The 22,046-nt window shown below is 38.2% G+C and overlaps 1 protein-coding gene and 1 non-coding gene across 2 annotated transcripts in view; one reads left to right on the forward strand and one right to left on the reverse strand.

Annotated features, from left to right (window-relative positions):
* Window positions 1-271: 271 nt before the first annotated feature.
* Window positions 272-22,046, forward strand: part of KPNA3 (karyopherin subunit alpha 3) — a 108,081-nt gene continuing 86,306 nt past the window's right edge. Inside the window, exon 1 of the mRNA XM_069063621.1 lies at window positions 272-426. Coding sequence (XP_068919722.1) covers window positions 358-426 — 69 coding nt within the window. The 5' untranslated portion in view covers window positions 272-357. The remainder of the gene's footprint in view (window positions 427-22,046) is intronic.
* LOC138142611 (U6 spliceosomal RNA) lies at window positions 18,081-18,187 on the reverse strand. The gene has a single exon (XR_011163485.1). It is a non-coding gene; the product is annotated as a U6 spliceosomal RNA (small nuclear RNA).

Consider the following 22,046-nt stretch of genomic DNA (forward strand, 5'->3'; position numbering starts at 1 on the left):
GAGGCTTGCTCTGGAGTGTCACCCTAGAAACCCGCGCACTTCGCAGCTCCAGCCTCCGGCTGTAGCGTTTTCATCCGGGTGTCACATGGGCTGGAGCCCTGTCCCTGCGCGTGCCCCTCCTAGATTCCATTCTCCCCCTCTCTCCCGCCCCCGCCCCACCCCCACCTCGCTACCGGCCCCACGCCTCCCCTAGCGTTCAGAGGCGTCACGGAACGTGCCCCCCCGCCTCCTTTTCCCCCTCCCTGGCTCTCCCTCCCTCTCTCACCCTTCCCCCAACCCCAGCCCTCCCCCTCCCGCGCCCGAGACTCGCCGCCGCCGCAGCAGGAGGAGTAGCCGCCGCCGGAGCAGCGCAGAGCCATGGCCGAAAACGCCGGCTTGGAGAACCACCGCATCAAGAGCTTCAAGAACAAGGGCCGCGATGTGGAAGTGAGTGTCACGCCGCCGCCGCCGGCCGAGGGGCCGGGGCCTGGCCGCCCTCGGCGGGCGGTGGGGCTGATTCTCGCCGGTTCGCCGTGTGGAGTTGGCCATCGCCGCCTCCTCCTCACCGGGCGGCGGGGCAGGGAGGAGCGCGGGGAGGCGGCAAGGGTAGCGGGGCGGGGGTGGGTGGAGTGGTCGAAGCCGCCGCGGCCCCGCTCCCCCTCCCCGCCTCGCCTAGGCACCGGCCGGCGGGGGAGACGAGGGAAAAGCCTTGGGGTTTTTCTCCTCCGTCATGCGGGCGCGGCCTGGTGCAGGCGAGCAAGGGATGTGCGGCGGTGAGGCGCCGCCGGAGGCCGGCCGGCGAGAGCGAGCGGGGGGAAGCCGCCGTCGCCGCCTCCTCGCCTCGCCTGGCGGGCTCCCGGCTCGGGCCGGGCCGCCTCAGCCCCGCGCGCCCGCCGGGCACAGGAGGGGCCGGCTTCTCGCTGCGCAGCGGGAGCGGCTCCACACGGGGTGCAGGCTCCTCGCGGCCCCCTCGGCCCAGGGGGAGCGGCAAGGGCCCAGGCGGGGGGCGGCGGCCCGAGCCCCGGGCTCGGCGGGGGGCGAGGCCCGGTAACTGACTCGCGCCGAGGCGGCGGATGGGGGAGGGAGGGATGAGCCAGGACCATTTTCTCACCCCCTGCTAACGGCGTGATGGTCTTTCAGCGCCCACTCCTCTCTCGTTTGGCATTTGGATCAGGATGCGGAGCAGACAGTAGTTTGTGATCTATTGTGTTCTTGGTCTGGGAGGAAAAAAAGGGGGGTGTCCTTTCCATTCCTTCCTCCTGGTTTCCTTTACATATATGATGTGTTCTTGATACCATCGATCATTTCTGTAAAGTATTTTTATTGGCATATTGTCAGGGCATTTCCACCCTTTCACCTCTGGCTCCCACTATAAGGTAGTCGAGTGATTATTTTTGTGGCAAGGTTGTAAACATTGTGTGGTCACTCAGTGTGCTGCCACTCTGTGTTGCCATTGTTTCATTAAGGTGACATGAGCAGGTACTACTTTAAAACTCAGCTTATCCTAAGCAGCGCTAGGGGTCTCTATGCAGCTATTCAAAGCATGTAAGTGGAATGTACAAACTTAATCAGTACCTTTTATTCGAGATACATGTGTACACACACGCCTGTTCCAGTCCCATCCTCATCCTCTTTTGCAGGATATGATTTGAATTTGTAGGTTTGAAATAACATGCTAAGTATTCTGTGAATTTTACAAATGAAAATTAATCCAAATAACTAAGTGAGGGAAAAAGCCTTATGACTTCTGTTTTGTAATGAGTGAACCGGACACATTGTAAGTTCTCAAAAGCACAAAGTTACACTGATAAAATCTGGAGGCATTTCAGAATATATAATGTTGCAAATAACTGATTACTGTGGAGATCTCATTTATTGAAAGAGAAGACAGACTTCTCTGCCTGAGTATGTCGTAGCTTTTAGTGTGTTTCCCACCACAGACACATATCCTGAATCGAAGACCCATAAAATATGAAATTCAGAAAGCTGGAAATTGCTTTCTCCTGGGTCTACTCAGTGATTGAGTTTAGTGTCTTACGTTCAGTCAAAGACCATTTGCAACCAAGTCTTCCCACCTGCTGCAGCTTTCCTGTTAGAAAATGTTAAAAAGAGAAATCGACCATGTTCCCCCAGAAGGTATGGTAAATTTATCTTTCTCCCTAGGTTCCTCAATGCTTGGATAGAGTTTTGTCTTTTATGATTGCTTCCCCTCCTTTCTTTGTTTTAGTATTCCTTTGACATTCAATATTTTATTCCAAATGCATAATAAATATACATTAAATGTTTGTTGCTCCCGACATCAATTTCTGTCTTTTAATTATAATAGTTATATGCTTTCATGGACGTCTTAGAGGATGAGTAGTGGTAGTCTTTCTGACCTAAAACTTAGGTATTTCAGGAAGAACAGTAATTATCCTTCATTTTACAAATTGGCAAACTTGGGCTTAAAAAGGCCACTCACTGCCAAACATCTTGCCTTTTGCCATACTACAATGCCTCCTTCTCCTCATCCCCCACTAGCTGGAGCAGTACCTTCCAGACTAGACCATTCCCTTCTCAGTCAGTACTACTGTTGCTTATAGATTGTGAGAATTGACTGCCCTGTGACTCCACAGACCAACACCTTTCCCTGGCTATAACTCCCAAATATGTTATCTTTCTGTATTAGGATATAAATTTCTTGAGGACAAGAACCATCTGGCTTTTGTATTTGTATTCCCAAGATCCTATCATAATGCTTGACACTTTAGTGTCTAGGTAATTGTTTTTCACTCATCTATTTATTTTAGTCAAAGGTTATAAGACAACCCTTTCTCCACCCTGAAATCATAGTAGTCAGTGACAAAACTAGGGCTGGAATCTAAGGCTTTTGATTACTTATTGGTGGTCAGTCTTTTAAAACCACACTAAGCTATACAGTTATCATAGTCATAAACTGTGTATATGGGGGGGGGGGGAAGTAGTTTTATGCACAAGGTGCTGGGTACTATGCAAATTGATCTTAACTGCCGTTCATTCTTTTTAGGAGTTTATAATACAGAACAGAATACTTAGGTAGATATATACAAAGAAAAATCAAACATAACAAAACTTCTGTAAGTAAGAAGATAGAAGGGACCATCAGAAATAAAATACAGTTTCCCATAAGTATACATTTGTGCTAGGGGATTGAGTATGAGGTGAGCTTTAGAAGAAAAACATTTTATAGCTATCCAGTCAGGAATGGCTTCCTAGAAGAAGGATTCTAATAGGTCTTTGGAGGGAAGAGAAGCAGCATGGTGCATTTTTGAGGGAGGACATTACAAGCTTAGAAGGAATATATTAAAAAGAATTGATTTAGAATAAAGATTCAGACAAGTTAGAATGAAAGGACAAAATATAATGGAGATGGGAATCTTGTGGGTAACTTAAGGATGTGTACTATACAGGAATTGGAGCTTTGTTTTAGTAGGGGGTTCTAAAAGGAGTTACTAGAGATACATAGTCTTCTGTTTAGCATTTAAAGCTCTTTATGGATTCAACCTATCTTTTATAGACTAATTACACATAAATTCTCACTCATACATACTTCAGCCAAAATGGGCTTCATGATGTTCAATTTCTTATCTCTGTACCTTTACACATGTCTTCCATGCCTGAAATGTTCTTCCTCCTTTCCTCTGACTTTTGGAACTCTTGAAGGCTCATCTCAGGTACCTTTCCTGCCTTCCTCAGCTGTTAGGCTTCCCCTCTTTTCTTCCTCCATCACTTTGTATCTTTTAAATTAATACACTTTTTTTGTTCAGGCACTTCAGTCTTGTTGGATTCTTCACAACTGTCTTTGGGGTTTTCTTGGCAAAGATCTTTCTCCACATTTTATAGTTGAGGAAACTGAGGCAAACAAGATTTGCCCAGGATCACCTAGTTAATAAATAGTTTCTGAAGCCAGATTTGAATGCAGGAAAATGAGTCTTCTGTACTCTAAGCCTGGCACCCTATCCATTGCCCATCCTTTATTTACTTTTCTATAAATATGTAGCCCCCAATAGAGTGTAATGTCCTTGGGTATGGGAATTGTTGGTGAGTTTTTTGGTTTGCTTTTTTTGTCTCTGTATCCCTAGTATCTAGCACAGTGTGCCTTGTACATAGTAGTTATTTAATAAATGCTTGTTGGTTGATTAATTTCAGAATTCTAAGGAAGGGATGATATGAACAAAACAGTGGGCAAGAAAGAATTTAACAATAATTTTTACAATTGGTTGCTGCTACGAAGGAGGTCTTCAAGAAAAGATTTTGAGACCTGGTGAGCTGAACAAGGCATTTATTGTTGACTTTACTAAGAGTGTGTATGTGTACATATGTGTGTATGCATGCATATATATAAATATAATTTTTGTTTATGCATATACACATTTGTTTCATTTCAGGCAACATGTATTTTGTATAGGCAGAGCATTGTGCCAGGTCAGGGAGGAGATGCAAAGTTTAGACAAGGTATCTTTGTCCTCATAGAAATTACAGTCTGATAGATGAGTTCTGACTCACACCAATAATTTTATAAACCATAAAACATTATATAAATTTGAGTTTTTATCATATGGCATCTCATAAGGTGTACCAGGAAAAAGGGTCTGTGATAGATGAAGAGATAACATTACTCAAAGGTGGTTCAAAGAAGCCTCCATGGAAGAGGTAGCCTTTGAGCTGAACTTTATAGGATGGGTAGGATTTTAGTAGACTTGTTGGGAGGATGTTCTAGTCAATAAAGACTGCATTATAATCAAAGTCACCAAATCAAGAAAATGAAGTTGTGTATGAAGGATGGTGATTATTCCAATTTGATAAGAGCATAGAGCAAGAGATGTTGGTCAGATTTGTGGCCTGCAAGGTAACAAGTGATTAGCAAAATCCCAAGTGAGGCTGAACCATTAGATTAAAATGTTACTGGGAAATGGTTAACAAAATGAATAAAAAAATGCAATACAACATAGATAATGTTAATTTGTGATTTTCCAGGTCAACATTCAACTGTTGGTATCTCTTTCTATTTGAGTTTGATATCTCTGGTATTTGGAGGTCTCTTGATGAAAGGTGGCATTTATGTAGTAAAGTTTTCAAAGAGCTTACAGCCCTATGAGGTAGCTACTTCAGAAGGGGCAGTATCATGTAGTATAAAGAACAGTGAATTTGGACTCACAGGACCTGAGTTTGATTCCTAGCTCTGCTAATTAATACCTTTATGACATTGAGAAAAGTCCCTTAAACTTTCTGGGCCTTGGTTTTCTCATCTATAAGATGAAGAGTGTTGTAATACAGGACTGCTATCCCTTTTAGCAGTAGTCAATAGTCAGTAAATATGTATTAAATGCTTGTTATGTGCTGGGTACTGAACTAAGTACAGGAAAGGCAGTCCCTGCCCACAAGGGGCTTATAATCTAAAGGGAGAAGACAAAAGAAGGCTGAAAAATGGGAGGAGAAGGTACTTTATTGGCTTGGTACCGTGTTTCCCCGATAATAAGACCTATTCCGAAAATAAGCCCTCCCCTTACTGTGTAAGATTCCTCTAAAATAAGCCTTCCCCTGAAAATAAGCCCTATTGAGATTGCTACTGTAGTGAAGGTGATCCCCTGTGCCAATCAGAGCTGCAGCAGTGAGCGCGTCATCCTGTTCTTCCCCAGTGATTTGCTTATTGAATAAAGGTACATTTTTTTGTTCACATTTACCTGTTTATTAAAATTGCTGTCAATGTTCATTAAAATAAGCCCTCCCCTGAAAATAAGCCCTCTGGTGTTTTTCTGTCCAAAAAAAAAATAATAAGACAGTGTCTTATTATCGGGGAAACACGGTAGAAGTCAGAGAAGTCCCTGTCTGGTGGGAATTGAATGCCTACTCACCTCCTTAAATAAAGGTTTTGGAATTCATGGTTCCACTTCCAATCAGAGGAGCAGAAGGTTTTGATGGGTGTGAGTGAACAAGGCTGTTTGGATCTTGTAGAATGATGAGGTTATCCCAATGATAAGCTTCTTTGGGCATGGTGAAATCCCCAAGTAATATAGACAGGTGGGAAATAACATATAGGTCCTGATCCCCTATTCTTTTAATTTTACAAACATCAGAGATGTTAAGTGACTTTTTTCTTATAGGAACTAGTTAGTAGTAACATTACAGGATTTAAATACAGTTCTTCTTGACTTAAAGTCTAGCACTCTATCTTCTATATCAGAGGTGTCAAATTTGGGGCTCATGGCTGCGAATGGTGTAGCACTCCAGAGTCCTGAACCAGATTAAAATGTAATTGAGAAATGTTTAACAAAATAAATAAAAATGCAATACAACGTAATGTTAATTTGTGGTTTTCAAAGTTAATATGCAGTCTGCTGCAATGTTTCTTTTTAACACCACTGCACTACACACTGAATGATTATTTAGTAGACAATAGAGAACTATTGCAGAAATTTTGGGCAGGGGAGTGACATGACCAGATCTCTAAATAAAGAAGATTAATCAGGCGACATTGTGAAGGAGGGATTAGAGGACAGGATAGAGACAGGAAGACTGGTTAGGAGGCTATTGGAAGAGACAGGGCATGTGACAATGAGGTCCTGTGCTATAGTGATAGCTGTAGTAATAGAGAGGAAGGGATGGAGATGAGGGCCTGGAGGTAGAATTTACATGATGATGCATTCATATATGTATGCATGTATGTATATGCAGATGCATATGTGTACATGAGGATATGTAATGAAATGAGAGAAGAGTTAAAAGTCACTGGTAAGGTGTGCAATAGAAAGAGTGGATTTGGTGCCAGACCTGAGTTTGGATCCTAATTTTACTATTTACTACCTGTATGACCTTGGTCAAATTACATAATCTTTCTGACCCCTATTTTCTTATCTCTGAAGTGAACACTAGTTTCTTAATTCCCTTGCAGCTCTTAATCTGTGATCCCATGATCCTCTTGCTAAAGTTAAGAAAGAGAATTGTGTCACTCATAGCAACTAGGGGATTAGTTGGGAAAGGTTTCCTTGGGAAAACCAGGAAAGAGGTCCTTAGGCATTGATTGTATTTTAGTATGAGTCCTTTAAATTGAAGTTTGAACTCTACATTAAACATGATTGAAAATAATTTTCTTGAGAAAATGCAGATATCTGGCAAATCTGCATTATGTCACAGGATTTCCTTTTTGAATGCTTTACGGCCTTATTTGGGTCAAAAAAGTGGGTATTTGATACTGTTTATTAGTTGTTAATAAATATTAGCATGTTTGTAAATAATCTGTGTGCACCTGCATATTTAACACTTTGCTAAGCCTCTTCCCAAAGAGCAAAAGCTATTTTTCTGTTGGAATTGCCTAAACTGTATCTTTGTGATAATCACCTAACCCCTCTCCTTTCATTTCCATACTTGCAATAATAGTAGTACTTAATTCTGCCTTGAGAAGAATGTGTTGCTTAGATCTCTAGAAAGGTTCTAAGTCAACCTCTAAATAAAAATAAAGCAGGTTAGAATTTTAAGAGTTTTCCAACTAATCTGTCCCCCTTTTGATCACTCTCACAGTGGTTTAGACTCCTAACTTGTTTTTCTATGACCAGTCTCTTCCACCTGTACATTCTCTAGCCTTCACATTGCTACTGGAATCATCTTTCCACTGTTCAAAAGCAGAATGTTAAGAGTTTAAAGGAACCATCTAATTCAACCCTTTCACATTAAATTGAAAGAACTATAAACCCCAGAGAAATAGTGACTTTTCTATTATCTCTCAATAAAGTAGCAAAACTGGAACTTTCTTTTCTTTCGCTGTACCATACCTCCCAACCTCAGTGATTTTCTGTTACTTAACAAAAAAATTGACCCTGGTATTCAAGGTCTTCTGTAGTCTCATCCAACTTATCTTTCTGATCTTACTACTACTTTACTTCATATGATTTATGTTCCAGAAAAACCGGATTATGGTCTGTTTTCAATTCATCCCACTTTTGTACCTTTGCTCATATTAATTTCTGGGCATCCCCTAAATTTCAGTAAAGTCAACTCAGGTACGACCTTTTTCTGAAAGCCTTTCCTGACCTTCCTCTTTGCACTTAGCTCACCTTGCCTTGCATCTTGGTTATTATCTTTACTTGGTTATTGTTACATGTCTTTAACCCAGTTTAGAATACAAACTCCTTTAAAGCAGGATTTGTGTCCTATACATCTACATATCAGCAACAGGTAATAAATAAGGAACTTTGAAGAACTGGAGTAAAGGACATCACCAGTAAAGAATATGATTCAGAAAGACATCTGGTCATTTCTCCAAAGTAACTGATAACCATTGGACAATCTCCATGCTCCACTGATATCCATTGATGTCCTGAGAAATCAAGGAAGGCCCCCAGCACATTTAATGGACTCCCTGTGGGGAACTTTCAGGAGAACATAGACAAGAGTCTCACAGTATGAGTAGATTGTGGTCTTCATCATTGACTCAGTATCTTCATTGACTAACATAACACCTTACACAAAAGTTTGCTTAATGATCTTGTGTTGAATGAATCCCATCAAATTTAATCTTTCCCTGAACTTCTAGTAGGGTCCTCTGTTTCAGTTAGATGTACATTAATATACTCATAGCTGATTCTGTAGCTTTCTCAGGTTATCCTGCATCCCTGGAATAGCCTGGTTATGCTTATGCTTAGTCATGCCTTATTTTGTCCCTCAGATGCTCAATGTCTTTCTTGACTGACATTTACCTTTACAGTTGTTCTTAGAATCTCAGAATTGAAAGAGACCTTTAAAAAATCATCTTGTCTAGCTTATACCTGAAGCACAAATCCCTTCTACATTCTCACTGATATGTAAACATACAGCTACTACTTTTGCTTCTCCAGTGACAGGGAATCACTGTCTTTTAAGTCTACTATTACATTTTTGGATGGCTTTGATTGTTAGGAAAAGTTACTTCTTATACGAAGCCCAAATTTGCTTCCTATAAATATTCTTCCTTTTTCTAAGTCTGCAGTAGTATTTTAAAGTCATAAAAAGAGTCATGCTATTATTGTGATTTCAGCATTTAGTTTCATTTTGTGATGTTTTGAGTTTAATAAGTGCTATAATGTAGCCAAGTTAAGATCATAAAGTTTTTAGAGCTGGCAGGGATCTTAGTGATCATCTGATTCAACATGCTTATTATTTTCAGATAAGAAAATTGAGTTTCTGAGAAGTGATACTGGTTCTCTTCTGTCTTCCTTCTTAATCAAGTTTCATAGCTTAGAATAATTATTACATTTTCTGATCATGCACTTTAAGAGCCTCTCATTGGACAGTTGTTTAATTAAGAGGTACCCTTTGCAAACTCCATAAGAAACTCATCTACATAATTATAAATTTGCTGAGTTGCTGTGATATGTATTCAGTACCTTCATATATTGAAATATGTGTAGTCTGTCATTTAATTTTTCTATAAGGTCCTTCAAGGCAGCACCTATGCCTCTTTTCTTTTTACTATTATTAACCTTTTTACCCTTTTGGTGACAAATACTAAATTTTACACATGCTTAATTTTTTTAATGAGAATGCAGATAGATAATATAGATTAAAAAGATAATATAGATTAATAAACTGTAAGCTTTGGAGAAGAAAAGTGTAGAGTCCAAGGTAGTTATTTTTACCATCTCATATAAATAAGAGTAGTAGATTTAATGTAGTGACATGAAGTCCATCTAATATGTTTTGAGAGATGTGTTGTCATATTCATGAGACCTTAGAAACTTATCCAGTTCAGTGGTTTTCAGATTTAAGGGCCTATAAGGAGTCAGTATAGTACAGTGGGGAAAGTACTGGATTTAGAACCAGAAATCTAGAGACTCACATTCTGTCTCTGCTGCTTATTACCTCTGTGACCTTGGGCAAATCACTTAACTTTTCAGGGCTTCAATTTGTGTAAAATTATCAGATTGGACTAGAAAACGTTAAAGGTTCCTTCTGTCTTTGAATGTGTGATCCTGTGATGCTAGACTTTATAACTTATACCTTATTGACTCCCACTTGCCACTCAAAAAGCAGAATTTCTTTTGATGAGATTTTAATGCATTACAATACATTATTTATAATAACTTTTATTTTGAAATATAAGCTAATTCCAGAAACAGTGAATATAGAGTGATCAGACCATACATCATCAAACTATGCTTTGAGATAATTTAATATTTTCCCTTGTCTCCAGGCAAGATGTTATATACAGTGTCTCTAGGGAACAGCAGAGGTACTGTGGTAGGGAACAAAATTGGAACCACAGGTGTGAAAATGCCCTAAATTTCACATTAGCAAAATTCTTTTCTATATCATTTGGACTACAGATTATGACAAGCTAGATGCCAACTTGAATTGAAAAGTGTGAGCCTTTATTCTATTATTATTCACTATAAGTTTAGGGAAAATGGCTTTTGATCAAGCAACCATAGAACCTTGACCTTTGCCTCTCAGTAAAACCCCAAGACTATATGGTCCATGTTTTTTTTTTTAATGATGTTTTTTGCTTTTATGTCACATTAGTTTCTGAATATATTCCTTCCTTCTTCCCCTGTTCCTCTTTTATTCCCCCATCCAACAGGCAACTGAAAGGGAAAAGGTAGTTCAGCACAACCAAGTAACAAATACATTAACCGTTTCCATGTCTACCCCATCCTGCTTCAACTTCCCCCTCCCCCCAGCTCTGCAAAGAAGGGAGGGATATGCTTTCAAAATTCTTATGCTGGGCCCAACTTCTTTTTCATTATAACTGTACAACAGTCAGAGGTTTTTTGTTCTTTTCCATGTACGTTACTGTAGTCACTGGGTATATTGTTTTCTTGTTTCACTCTTCATCAGCTCATATAATTTATGCTTCTTTGAATTCTTAATATTCACCCTTTCTTATGGCGTGATAATATTCCATTATATTCATCTGCCAGAATTTTTTTAGCTATTTCCCTAATTAGGGGAAATCATTCTTTGATGCCACAAAATATTTTTGTACTTAAGGGAACTTTCTTTTCTTAGTTTGACCTCCTTGAGATATATGTGACTAGCAACAGGATTTCTTGGCCAAAGGACATGGACATTTTAGTCACTTTTTTTAGTGTTACTTTCCAGAATGTTTGGACTTATTCATAACTCCAGTATTAGTTTGTATGTCCTTCCACAGTGTCTCCAACGTTAACTTCCCATCTTTTATCATATTTGCATATTTACTGTGTGTAAGGTGAAACCTCAAAGTTCTTTTAATTTGCATTTATCTTATTTTTAGTGATTTGGAGCAATATTTTACATGGTTGTTTTTAGTTTACAGTTCTTGTGCATTAATAATTAAAGCATTTATTGAGTGCTTGCTATGTACAATGAACTTTTGAGAAGTGTTCGTAACTGGTCACTTATCATTGGGGAATGACTTTTGATCTTAGAGATTTGTTTTAGTTCCTTATGCATATTGAATTTGATAGTGATGAGTTAATTATCTGAAACCTGTTGTCTGCATTGAGACATGTTGTCTATGCTCTGTATTTAATGATTTTCTAGGACTACACAGCAAATCATTGGCTCAGTAGGAAAGAAAATTACGAATTTATAACAACATAGCTAATTGGTTATATAGTGTAGGTCTTTACATTTTAAGCAAAACTTGTGTGTTTGTCTAGACAAGGGCTACAGAATAAATTAAGACTAGATTTGCCATACACACAAAAAAGAAACTGCTACCAGGAGTCCTTTAAATAACAAACCTTTCCAGGGTATTTATAATATGATTCAATTTTGTACAGTTTTGTTTTTTTCCCTCCCAGGAAAAGCGCTATTGAAAATGAACTTTCTTTTGTATATTGAGTTTTTCAGGACTCATGTAATAATATGCAGTAGATAAATTAATTGATAAATGATTTTGTAATGTTAGTTTTTGCATGCCCTCCCCTTATTTTGAAGCTCTCAATTTCTTCCATCATCTATTTCTGGAAATTAGAAATATAGAAGTCAATAAGCCTTTATTGGACATAATAGGGAGCCACTAGAGTTTATTGAATAAGGGTGGAAGTGTTGTCAGACATTTATGATATCGTTGTGGCATTTGAGGGAAGGGTGGATTGGAGTGGGGGTTGACTTAAGGTAGGGATACAGATTAGAAAACTGTTGCATTAGTTGAGGCAAAAGATGATAACAAACTGAACTTAGTTGTGACTGTGGAAGAGGAGAGAATAAGATATATATGAAAAACATGAAAATGGAAATTACAAAGATTTGGGTATGAGTTTCGTGTGTGGGGAATGAATGAGGATTTTAGAGTACAAGTGTGTATGCTTGGAAATATGTGGTGCCCTGGACAGGTATAGGAAAGTTCAGAAGGGAGCTTTTGTGGTGAGGGGGTAGTGGAAAATAGGAGGAAGGGAAAGATAATAAGTTCTGTCAGGGACTCAAAGAGAGAACCTGTGGAGTATAAAGACATCTGTCTTCCACGCACTTTGTGCTTTGTAAATGTTAAAATGTTATAGAATTGTAAGATGGCATATACAGAAAACTAACCTTGAAGCCAAGAATTCCTGGGTGAAACTTCTGTCTCTAATACATAGTGGTTGAGTGACCCCACTTCCCAGTGCTTTAGGTATCTCTCCGAGGGAATTTCCTCAACTGGAAATTTCTTTTATATATGAATTCATGGGTCCAGTTTCTGTTTCTGTTCATCAGATGTTTATGCCTGAGGAAAGCACAATTTTGAGAAGTTATTTTTTGGAGGAGCACTAGCTAAAAATTAAATAACCATAGTACCATAAAAAGAAAAAGTCTCAGCCATCTAGAACCTTCAAGAAATTAGTTCAGAATAGCTAAGAATTTATTCCTTTAAATCTCAAAATATTGCTTGTTTAAATGATTTGGAGTGAAATGATTTAATCCAGAAAAGTTCTGTTTAAGTTCTGTTTAATAATCCTGTTCTTAATGATTAAGGATCATCATTTTTAAAAATGTCAGTATACAAAGAACAAAAGTCTGAAAGACTGAACCTTTATTATATATAGTTTTGTTTTAAAAGTATATGTCAAATTTAACAAGGTAGTAACAAAATTGCTGTTACTTCTAAACTTTTTTGTTATGTAAAAATTTTTTTTACCGTTTTAGTGATACTCTTTACTTTTTTAAAATCTCTTACCGCTACATAGTAACTAGCCCCTGCCTTCCCCACCCCCCTCTTCCAATAAAAGCCTTCCCTTGTAACAAATAAATATAGATCAGTAAAAACAAATCAACATGTTTGAAACTTAATGTCTCCTACGCCTTTCTAACAAAAACTGGGAGGCTTGCTTTGTCTCCAGTTTTTTGAACTGATGATTAGTCAATCCTGTTGGTAAGAGTTCTGAAATCTTTGGTTTTTTCCTGACAGTATTGTGGTTTTCTTGGAAATTTTTTCTGGTCATGCTTATTTCATACTGTGTCAATTCACACAAGTCTTCTAGCATTATAATATTCCATTGCATTCTTGTACCACAATTTGTTAAGCCATCTTCCACTTGATGGACACCCACTTTGTTTCCAGTTCTTTGCTGCAGCCAAAGGCACTGCTATAAATATGTTTCTACATATGGGTCCTTTTCCTCTCTGTCTTTGACCTCTGAGGTATATGTATATGTTAGCACTTGAGTGACTTAGAAGTATAGCAAATTGTTTTTCAGAATGTTGGACCAATTCATAGCTACTTAAACAGTGCATTAGTGTGCCTGCCTTCCCATAATCCTTCCAATAGTAGTCTTTTGGTTAGGCTTTTCTTACTGTATCACTTTAAATATCTTCCCATATTTCTTTGTATTTTTCATATTTGTCACAAGGGTATAATAATGTTATATTATGTTTGTACACCATAATTTGTTCACCATTCCGGGTACATGTTTCTACTGTTTTACTGTTATGAATAGTGATGGTAGAAATATTTATTGATAGACCTTTGTCTTCCCTTATCAGTCAATAATATTCTTTAGATATAGTAATGAGTCAAAGGGTATAAACAATTTTGGTTGCTATTATACTTGTTAGCTGATGTATTTCCCTGCTAACAGTGTACATCAGCTTCTAATCTGTTCAAATTTAATTGAACAAATATTAAATGCCTAATGTGTGCTACTCTGATTTCTCACTGTGGCCTGGAAGTGCCCCTGGATTTTTAATAATTATGTCAGTCCAGTGCTAGCTCTGGCAGATCTTACTAAACTGGAAAGGTTTTGAGTATAGACCTGGGGACCAACTGTCATGCTGGAAACAGCCTAGCTGAGAGTTAATGATAAATTGTTTTGAACACAGCATGGAGTGCTTTTTATCCTGCCTTGATGATGATGGATATGCAGAATCCCAAACTCAAGAAAAGCTTTAAAAACCCCAACGGGCGAAACTTGGTCTTTCACTTTAGGATGACCCTGAGACTTAATCTTCTTGGCATATAAATACTAATAGATTCTGTAGGAGAGAATTTATTTCAGTATACAAGGATATTGATGTAAGGTAGTATCCCCTATGTGAACATTTTATTTACTGGGGGGGAACATTAGAGAAGCACAGGAAAAAAAATCAGTTTGAGAAGAAAACAGGGACAGCTCTGAGAAAATATAAAAGAAAAGTAGCCCCTCAGAAGCAAAAACATTAGTTGGTGGTAATGATGCCTAGAGTGCATTGTTTCCCAACATTTAATATAATAATTATAACTGCATTTAGGCCTTTAGCACATTAGCCCTCTCTGGAAAAATTCATGGAAATCTTGAACAAAACTCTTGGGATGAAAAGAAATGGATTGGTTGTGATCTTAATTAATAAGGGGAGTACCCATTTCATTATAAAAAATCATTTGCAGTATGTACTTATTGCCAGTAACTTCAGGGTTAGGTAAGGAAGACAGCACATATTTTGAGTGTCACAATTTTTTCACTGTATGTATATTACCATTGTCAGGTATTAGGAAAAAAGGTAAGATGTTATACTTGAATTTTTTCTTTTTTGTATCAGTAGAAGGGTCAAATAGACAGATTTTCTTTTAAAATCATTGCCTACCTTGTCCTCAGTCGTTTGTACACATTTTTGCTTGCTTTTTTATTTAGAATTTTAATATCTTGCTTTTCTTTTTTTAAACATGTTATGTTTTTCCTGCTTTTTCCCTTCTCCACTCTAACCATCCTGCCCCCACTCCTGATCATCTATAGTTCTTGTAATTCTTAGAATCATAGAGTATGAATTGCAAGGGACCTTAAAGGTGTTACAGTTAAGTCCTTACTCAAGCATGAATCTGCTCTGTAATATCCACATGATAGATAAACCAGTATCTTTGTTACTGTTGAGAGGAAATTTAGAGTCCTTAGAAAATAAAGCAATCCTAGGGTCTGGAATGGCACCATGGGTGGGAAATTTGAAGGAGCTATTTAAAGAGCCAGAATCAAGATCAGAGACTTAATAGGCTAGAATGTGTACAGAAGCTGAAATCAAGGGTAAATAATGGATGATTTTCCAGACAAAAGGAACAGCCCAAGAAAGGAAAACTTGGATAGTGGAAGGCAAATCTCAAAGTCAGTTTAGGGCTATATTTTAGAGGACCGTCAATATATAGAGAGCAATCAATGGAGATTTTAGAAGGGAGTGAGGGTAGGAGAAACCAATTGTATTATATTTAAAAATACCAAGTATTTATTGCTTCTTCTTATTATTACTGCTACTCCTGCCGCAACCACCAACATTAGCAGATGATTGGTTTGAAAATCATGTTTACATACCTTCTCATTTGATTCATACAACTACATAGGATATATACTATAGATATTATGATTTTCCACATTTTATATGTAAGGAACCTGGCCAAGAGGTTAAATGACTTGCCTGTGACCACACAGGTAGTAAGTGACAGGAGATGGAGAAGGAATATTTGAATAGAGATTTTTCCTTTTGGCAGATCTAGTCCTCTTTCCTCTATACCACATTGTCTGCTAAACTTGCAATGGTACGTAGAATAAATTGGAAGGGAACACAAGTTAGGGTATTATTGTAATAGTCTAGCTATTTTTTATCAAATAAGATACACTGCAAAGAGGATGGTATTCATTTTACCAAAGGCTTCACATCGATATCCCTTTAAATAACAGGCTCTCCTAGTCCGTTTAAAATAATTAAAAAAAAAAAAAAACGAAAGTTCTATTTACATACCTTTTCAGAACTGTTACTATAGTATGAAGCTAGGTACTCTACTGTATATGCTATTCATTTAGACTTGATCCTTAACTTAAATCATTCATATTTCCATCTACCTGTCCTTTGGTAATATACCTATCTCATAGATATCAATACAGCAAAAATAATTGGAAGTCTTTTTTGTGCACATTGCTTTTGTACTTTGGTATTTTTCTTTCTAAAGTACTTTTGTGTAGTACTCAACATAAGTTAGATTTTTAGTTAGTTGCTTCTCACAATTTCACATTAGAGTTCATAAATAAAATATGTAAAAATATATCTCCCTTTAAGGAAAAAATAAAATGTATAGTCATGTTTAACTACTATAATAATTTTTAAATTCAGACCATCATAGACTCAGAGTTAGAAGGGCTTAAAGTTTACTAACTTTTACTGTGTGTGGTTCTTCTCCATACCATCCTATCAGATGCTTCAGAAGTCTGCTTCAAAAACCTCTAGTTGGAAGCCCATGCTGTTTTCAGATAGCTACAATTTTTAGAATGTTCTTCCTAACTTTAAACTAAAATTTGCTTTTCTTTAACTTCCTTTCATTGTTCCTTGACTATAACCCTCTTAGAGAACTCATGGAGTAAATCTAAAGCTTCTTCCATATGAAAGTCTTTTAAATATTTGAACAAGAGCCAGTGTGGAAGAGTAATAGGAAGTACAGCCAAAAATTCCACAAAGATCTAGAAATCACATCAGACTGAATCATAATCAAGGTGTGCAAATAGAAGATAATACAAACAAGGTGAAGCAGGAATGAAGAGAGAAGATGATATTTGAATCTCACTCTGATCAGAATTGGTCCCAAAAAGGAATAATACACATATTTGTGCCTAAACACACAGAGTTGGGTAAAGCAGTACATTTTACTTAACAGGGAAAGAAGATGGAAACAAGAGAAGCAAAAGGTGTAAGAAGAGGAAGATAGGATAAGTTAAAGGAGAAAGTAGTTCAAAGCAAAACATACTCTCTGACTAGAAAGGGTGAATGGTGAAATGAGGTTTAAAATAAATGAAAGGATAAGAACCTTCTCTGAGTGAGGAAAAGAGAGGAGGGCCAGGAGTACAGGAGCAGAGTGTGCCAAAACTAGAGCCCTTATGGTGAGAATACACTTTTTCTCTCACCATCCTCTTTTAAAAAGAGGGGTGTGAAACAAAGGGAAGAAAAAGTTTAAGAGGATAGGATGGAGGGAAATATACAGTTAACAATCTTAACTGAATGTGAATGGGCTGAACTTACCCATAAAAGAAAGGAGGTTAACAATAGTAGAAAGGCCAACCTCTCTACATGCACAAGTGATCTTATTCCATCATCCTATCTCCTGCAACATATTACCTCCTTTCTCATTCCTATTCTCTCATTCATCTTCAGTCTCTTCATGTCTGTTGGCTGCTTCCCTACTGCCTGCAAACATGCTATGTCTCCCAGTCCTTCAAAATGCCTCTTTTGATCCATCTATCCCCAGCTAGCTATCTCATCATATTTCTATTACCTTAATTCCTTGAGAAAACTGTGTATACTGGGTGCTTCCACTACCTCCTCTTTTTTCTTAACTCTACACTGGCTTCCAGTACCATTGTTTAACCAAAATTGCTCTCCCCAAAGTTAACAATGGTTGGGGGGGTGAGGAGGCAGTTAGGGTTAAATGAGTTGCCCAGGTTCATACCACTAGTAAGTGTCAAGTGTCTGAAGCCAGATTTAAACTCAGGTTCTTCAGACTCCAGGGCCAGTGCTCTATCCACTGTGCCACCTAGCTGCCCCTCAGTGATCTCTTAATTACCAAATCCCATGGCCTTTTCCTAATCTTCATCCTGGGCTTTCTTTTCTGCCTTCTTTACTCTTTTTTACAGTGATTTGCATCATCTTCCATGGATATGATTATCATTTCTATATTGATGAGTTTCTCCCCCCCCTTTTTTTAAACTATGGAATGCTTTATGAATTTATGTGTCATCCTTGTGTGGGGGCCATGTTAAGTTTCTCTGTATCTTTCCAATTTTAGTATATGTGCTGCTGAAGCAAGCACTATATTGATGAGTTTCAGATCTTCTTATCCAGCTCTGACTTCACTCCAGATCTCTACTCTCACATCTCCAACTTCCTGTTAAACATCTTGAACTGGATATCCACTAGATATCTTAAATTCTGCATGTAAAAAACTCAATTCATAATCTTTCTTCCTAAACCATTTTCCTTTCCAGTCTTCCCTATTACTGTCAAGGGAACCATCATCCTCTTAGTCAAACAAGGACATGACCTAGGTGTCATCCTTGACTCGTCACTGTCACCATCCCCTCATATCCAATCTGTTGTCAAGTCTTGTTGATTTTACCTTTGTAACATCTCTTGTATGTCCTTTTTACTCCTCTGACAGTGCTGCTACCACTACCCTGGTACCATTACCCTCATCTCCTTACCCCTGTATACTATTGTAATAGCTTGTTCGTGGGTCGGCCTGCCTCAAGTTTCTCCCTTCTCCATTCAGCTACTAAAGTGATTTTCCCAAAATGCAAGTCCTACCATCTCACTAACATACACACACTCAGTAAACTTCAGTGGCTCCCTATCATCTCCAGGATCAAATATAAAATCCTCTGTTGGATATTCAAAACCCTTCAAAAACCTAGCTCTTGCCCCCTCACACACCTTTTCAATCTTCATACACTTTCTACTACTCTTTCCTCCCTCACATCCTCTGATTAACTGACACTGACCTCCTTTCTGTTCATTGAAAAAGACATTCCATCTCTTGAATCTAGGCATTTTCACTGGCACTACTTTGTCCTTGGTATTCTATCCCTCCTCATCTGGACTCCTCTGGCTTAAGTCCTTGCTAAAACTCCATCTTATACAGGAAGTTTTCCCCAAACCCTCTTTAATTCTGTTATCTTTGCTCTGATCATGATTTCCTATTTATCCTATATATAACTAGTTTGTACATAGTTGTTTGCATGTTGTTTGCCCCATCAGATTGTGAAGTTCTTGATGACATTGGACTATCTTTTTGGTTTTTTTGTTTGTTTTTTGTTTTTTTGGTATCCTTAGCTCTTAGCACAGTGCCTGGCACATAGTAGGCCCTTAATGTAAGCAGTTTCAATTTCTGTTGCATGTTAACCCTGAACCATTTTACTCCAAGGAACAACAGCCATTCCTTGATCTTTATATAATCATAGTCATAAAAAACTTTTAAATGTCATTAGCACCTTTTGTTAACTTCAGTTGACTCATTCTAAATTGACTCTGGACAAGTTGCTTAGCTTCTATGTGCTTCAGTTTTTTGTTAAGAGTTTGATGATTTGCAAAACACTTTCTTTACAATCACTTTGTTATATGTATGTATTGCAGGAAAAGATCATCTTCCTTTTACAGGCAACAAAGAGAGCTCTAGAGAAAGTGATTTGTCCAAGTCCAGAATGCAAACCTGAATCCTTCACCCATATCTAATGCCCTTTCCCTCTACCTTCTGATCATCTTCCTAGGCCTAGATCAATAAACACTTAACTATGCAAAAAGTCCCTTTTCTTAGCTCTCACCTAGTCAACGACGATCCAATAACTTTTTTATTATAGTTGTCATTTCCACTTAAACAACCTTGTTGGTCAGAATTAAATCCAGAACAACAATTCCTTTATCACTTCCTCTTCTTTCTGAAAGAAGAAACTGTTAGAAGAAAGTAAGGAAATATTTTCTTTCAATAGAAAGAAACCTTTAGCTGATTGATTTTCAGATAGTTGAGAGGCATCAATTATATCTTTCCCATTTGCTGGTTTTGTGATCTATATCAGGAATTCACCATTCATTTCTTCTATTTTTCTAGTCCATAGTATACTCAGACAACTTTATAAATTCTTCTTTTGTGACTTTTATACTCATCAAGTACACTCCCCTTTAAGCTTTCCCATTTAGATTACCATGTATGTATGTCTCTCTCTTTTTTTTTTTTTTTAAAGCATGCCAGAGGAGAAGATATCTTGTCCTGCCATGGGAAACCAGTGGCTTTCTTCTCCCCTATCCCAGCTGTCACCAAGGACCAGGGAGGAGCAGCCTTTGGGGAACCCTTTTCCTACCCTCTTTTGTCTCTCTTACTCCCACACTGCTCTGTTCCCATGAGCTGCACTCATTTGGATGCTGATAGTCTCATTCTCACCACTACCTGAAGTACTTTACAGCCCTTATCTCTGATCCTTGGTTCTACTACATTTTCCCCCAGCAGTCATTAGTCAAGGGCCATTTGTCCTGCCATTGCTTTCCTAAGTCCACTGAAACTTAACTATCTGCCCTGTTGCTTTGCCTTCCAGACCCTAAGGACAGCTGGGTGGTACAGTGGTTAGACTTGGAGTCAGGAAGACCTGAGTTCAAATCTTGCCTCCTACACTTAATTAGCTGTATGACTCTGGACAAGTTGCCTAGCTTCTATGTGCTTCAGTTTCTTCTGTAAAATAAAAGGGTTGTACTTACCTCTGAGGTCTCTTCCAGCTTTAAAATCTTAATTCCATGACCTAGTGGCTTTTCTGTCTTTTTGGAACTTGAACCTTTCTCTTCTTATATGTGTTACCTCTCCTAATTAACATGTGAGTTCCTTGAGAACAAGGACTGTCTTTTCTGTTTGTATTCTGAGTTTCATGCAGTGCTTGGCACATTGTAAATGTTTTATACGTGCCATTCCATTCCATTCTAATAGATTACTATTCTACTCCTATCAGATATGTTTCTTTTGAGCATGACTCCAGGCATGAGTCACAGGATCCCAAGAGGCTATCCTTAGTCTAGCCTTTATCTAAACAAGAATATCTTGTACAGTATACCTGACAAGAAGTTGTCCAGTCTTGTTTGAAGCTTTCCAATGAAGGCAAACACACTACCTCCCAAGACCGTCTTTTCTCCATTTTTGTTGTTTTTATTTTAAGACTGGGTCTTTCAATTTCACCTAGGCTAGAAGTGCAGCCACCATTCCCTAAGCCAAATCCTAATAATGACCAACACAGAAGCTTTGACCTCCTCCTATTTTTTTTTAACCTCATCTGGTTTTCCCCTCATAAGGTAGTCAAGTCAGTCTGAGAGTCCTCTGCTTTCAAGAGGTTATCACATATATACTGAACTTAATGTGAACTTCAGCTTATTTGCAGTTCAGAATGCCTTTACTCAAGCAATTCCCTTAGCCTCAGGCTTATCCAGCAGCTGGGATTAATAAGAACAATAATAATAGTTAACACATATATAGTGCTTACTATGTGCCATTCACTGTGCTAATTAATTGTTTTATAACTTATTTCATTTGGTCCTTAGAACAACCCTGGGAGGTAGATACTCTTATTTTATACATAAAGACACTGAGGCAGACATAGGTTAAGCGACTTACCCAAGGTCACACAGGAAGTATATAAGGTCAAATTTGAACTCAAGTCTTCTTGACTTTAGACTCAGCCTTTTATCTACTATGCCACCTAACTGCCTCATCATGGCATGCATAGCCATGACCAGCCCTGATTTCATTTTTACATATCTCTAAATGCTAGGGAACTTTTCCTTATATTAATTAAATCTAAATTTACTTTTTTCCAGATTGTAACCAGTATTTCTAATTCAGCATCTCAGACAAAGTAAAACAAGTCTAATTGCTTTTGTATGGAACAACCCTTAAAATACATGAAGACAACTATTATGTTCCTTTCGGTCTTCTCTTCTGCAGGTTAAGCATCCTTGTTTCTTTCAACCATTCTTCATATAGCACAATATCATGATGATTTTATGCTCTTGTGTCTTTTACTTTAGTAAAATGTTTATGTTCAGTTCTAGACGCTACATTTTATGCTCCAGGACCAATGCTCTACCCAATGCTCCATGTAGGTCCCCTTAGTGTTTTTAACATTAATATGTTATTTTGT

Source organism: Petaurus breviceps, unplaced genomic scaffold (genome assembly GCF_028583685.1).
Source record: "Petaurus breviceps papuanus isolate PSGF00001 unplaced genomic scaffold, PetGlider_PUasm1.0 90594, whole genome shotgun sequence".
NCBI classification, from domain to species: Eukaryota; Metazoa; Chordata; class Mammalia; order Diprotodontia; family Petauridae; genus Petaurus; species Petaurus breviceps.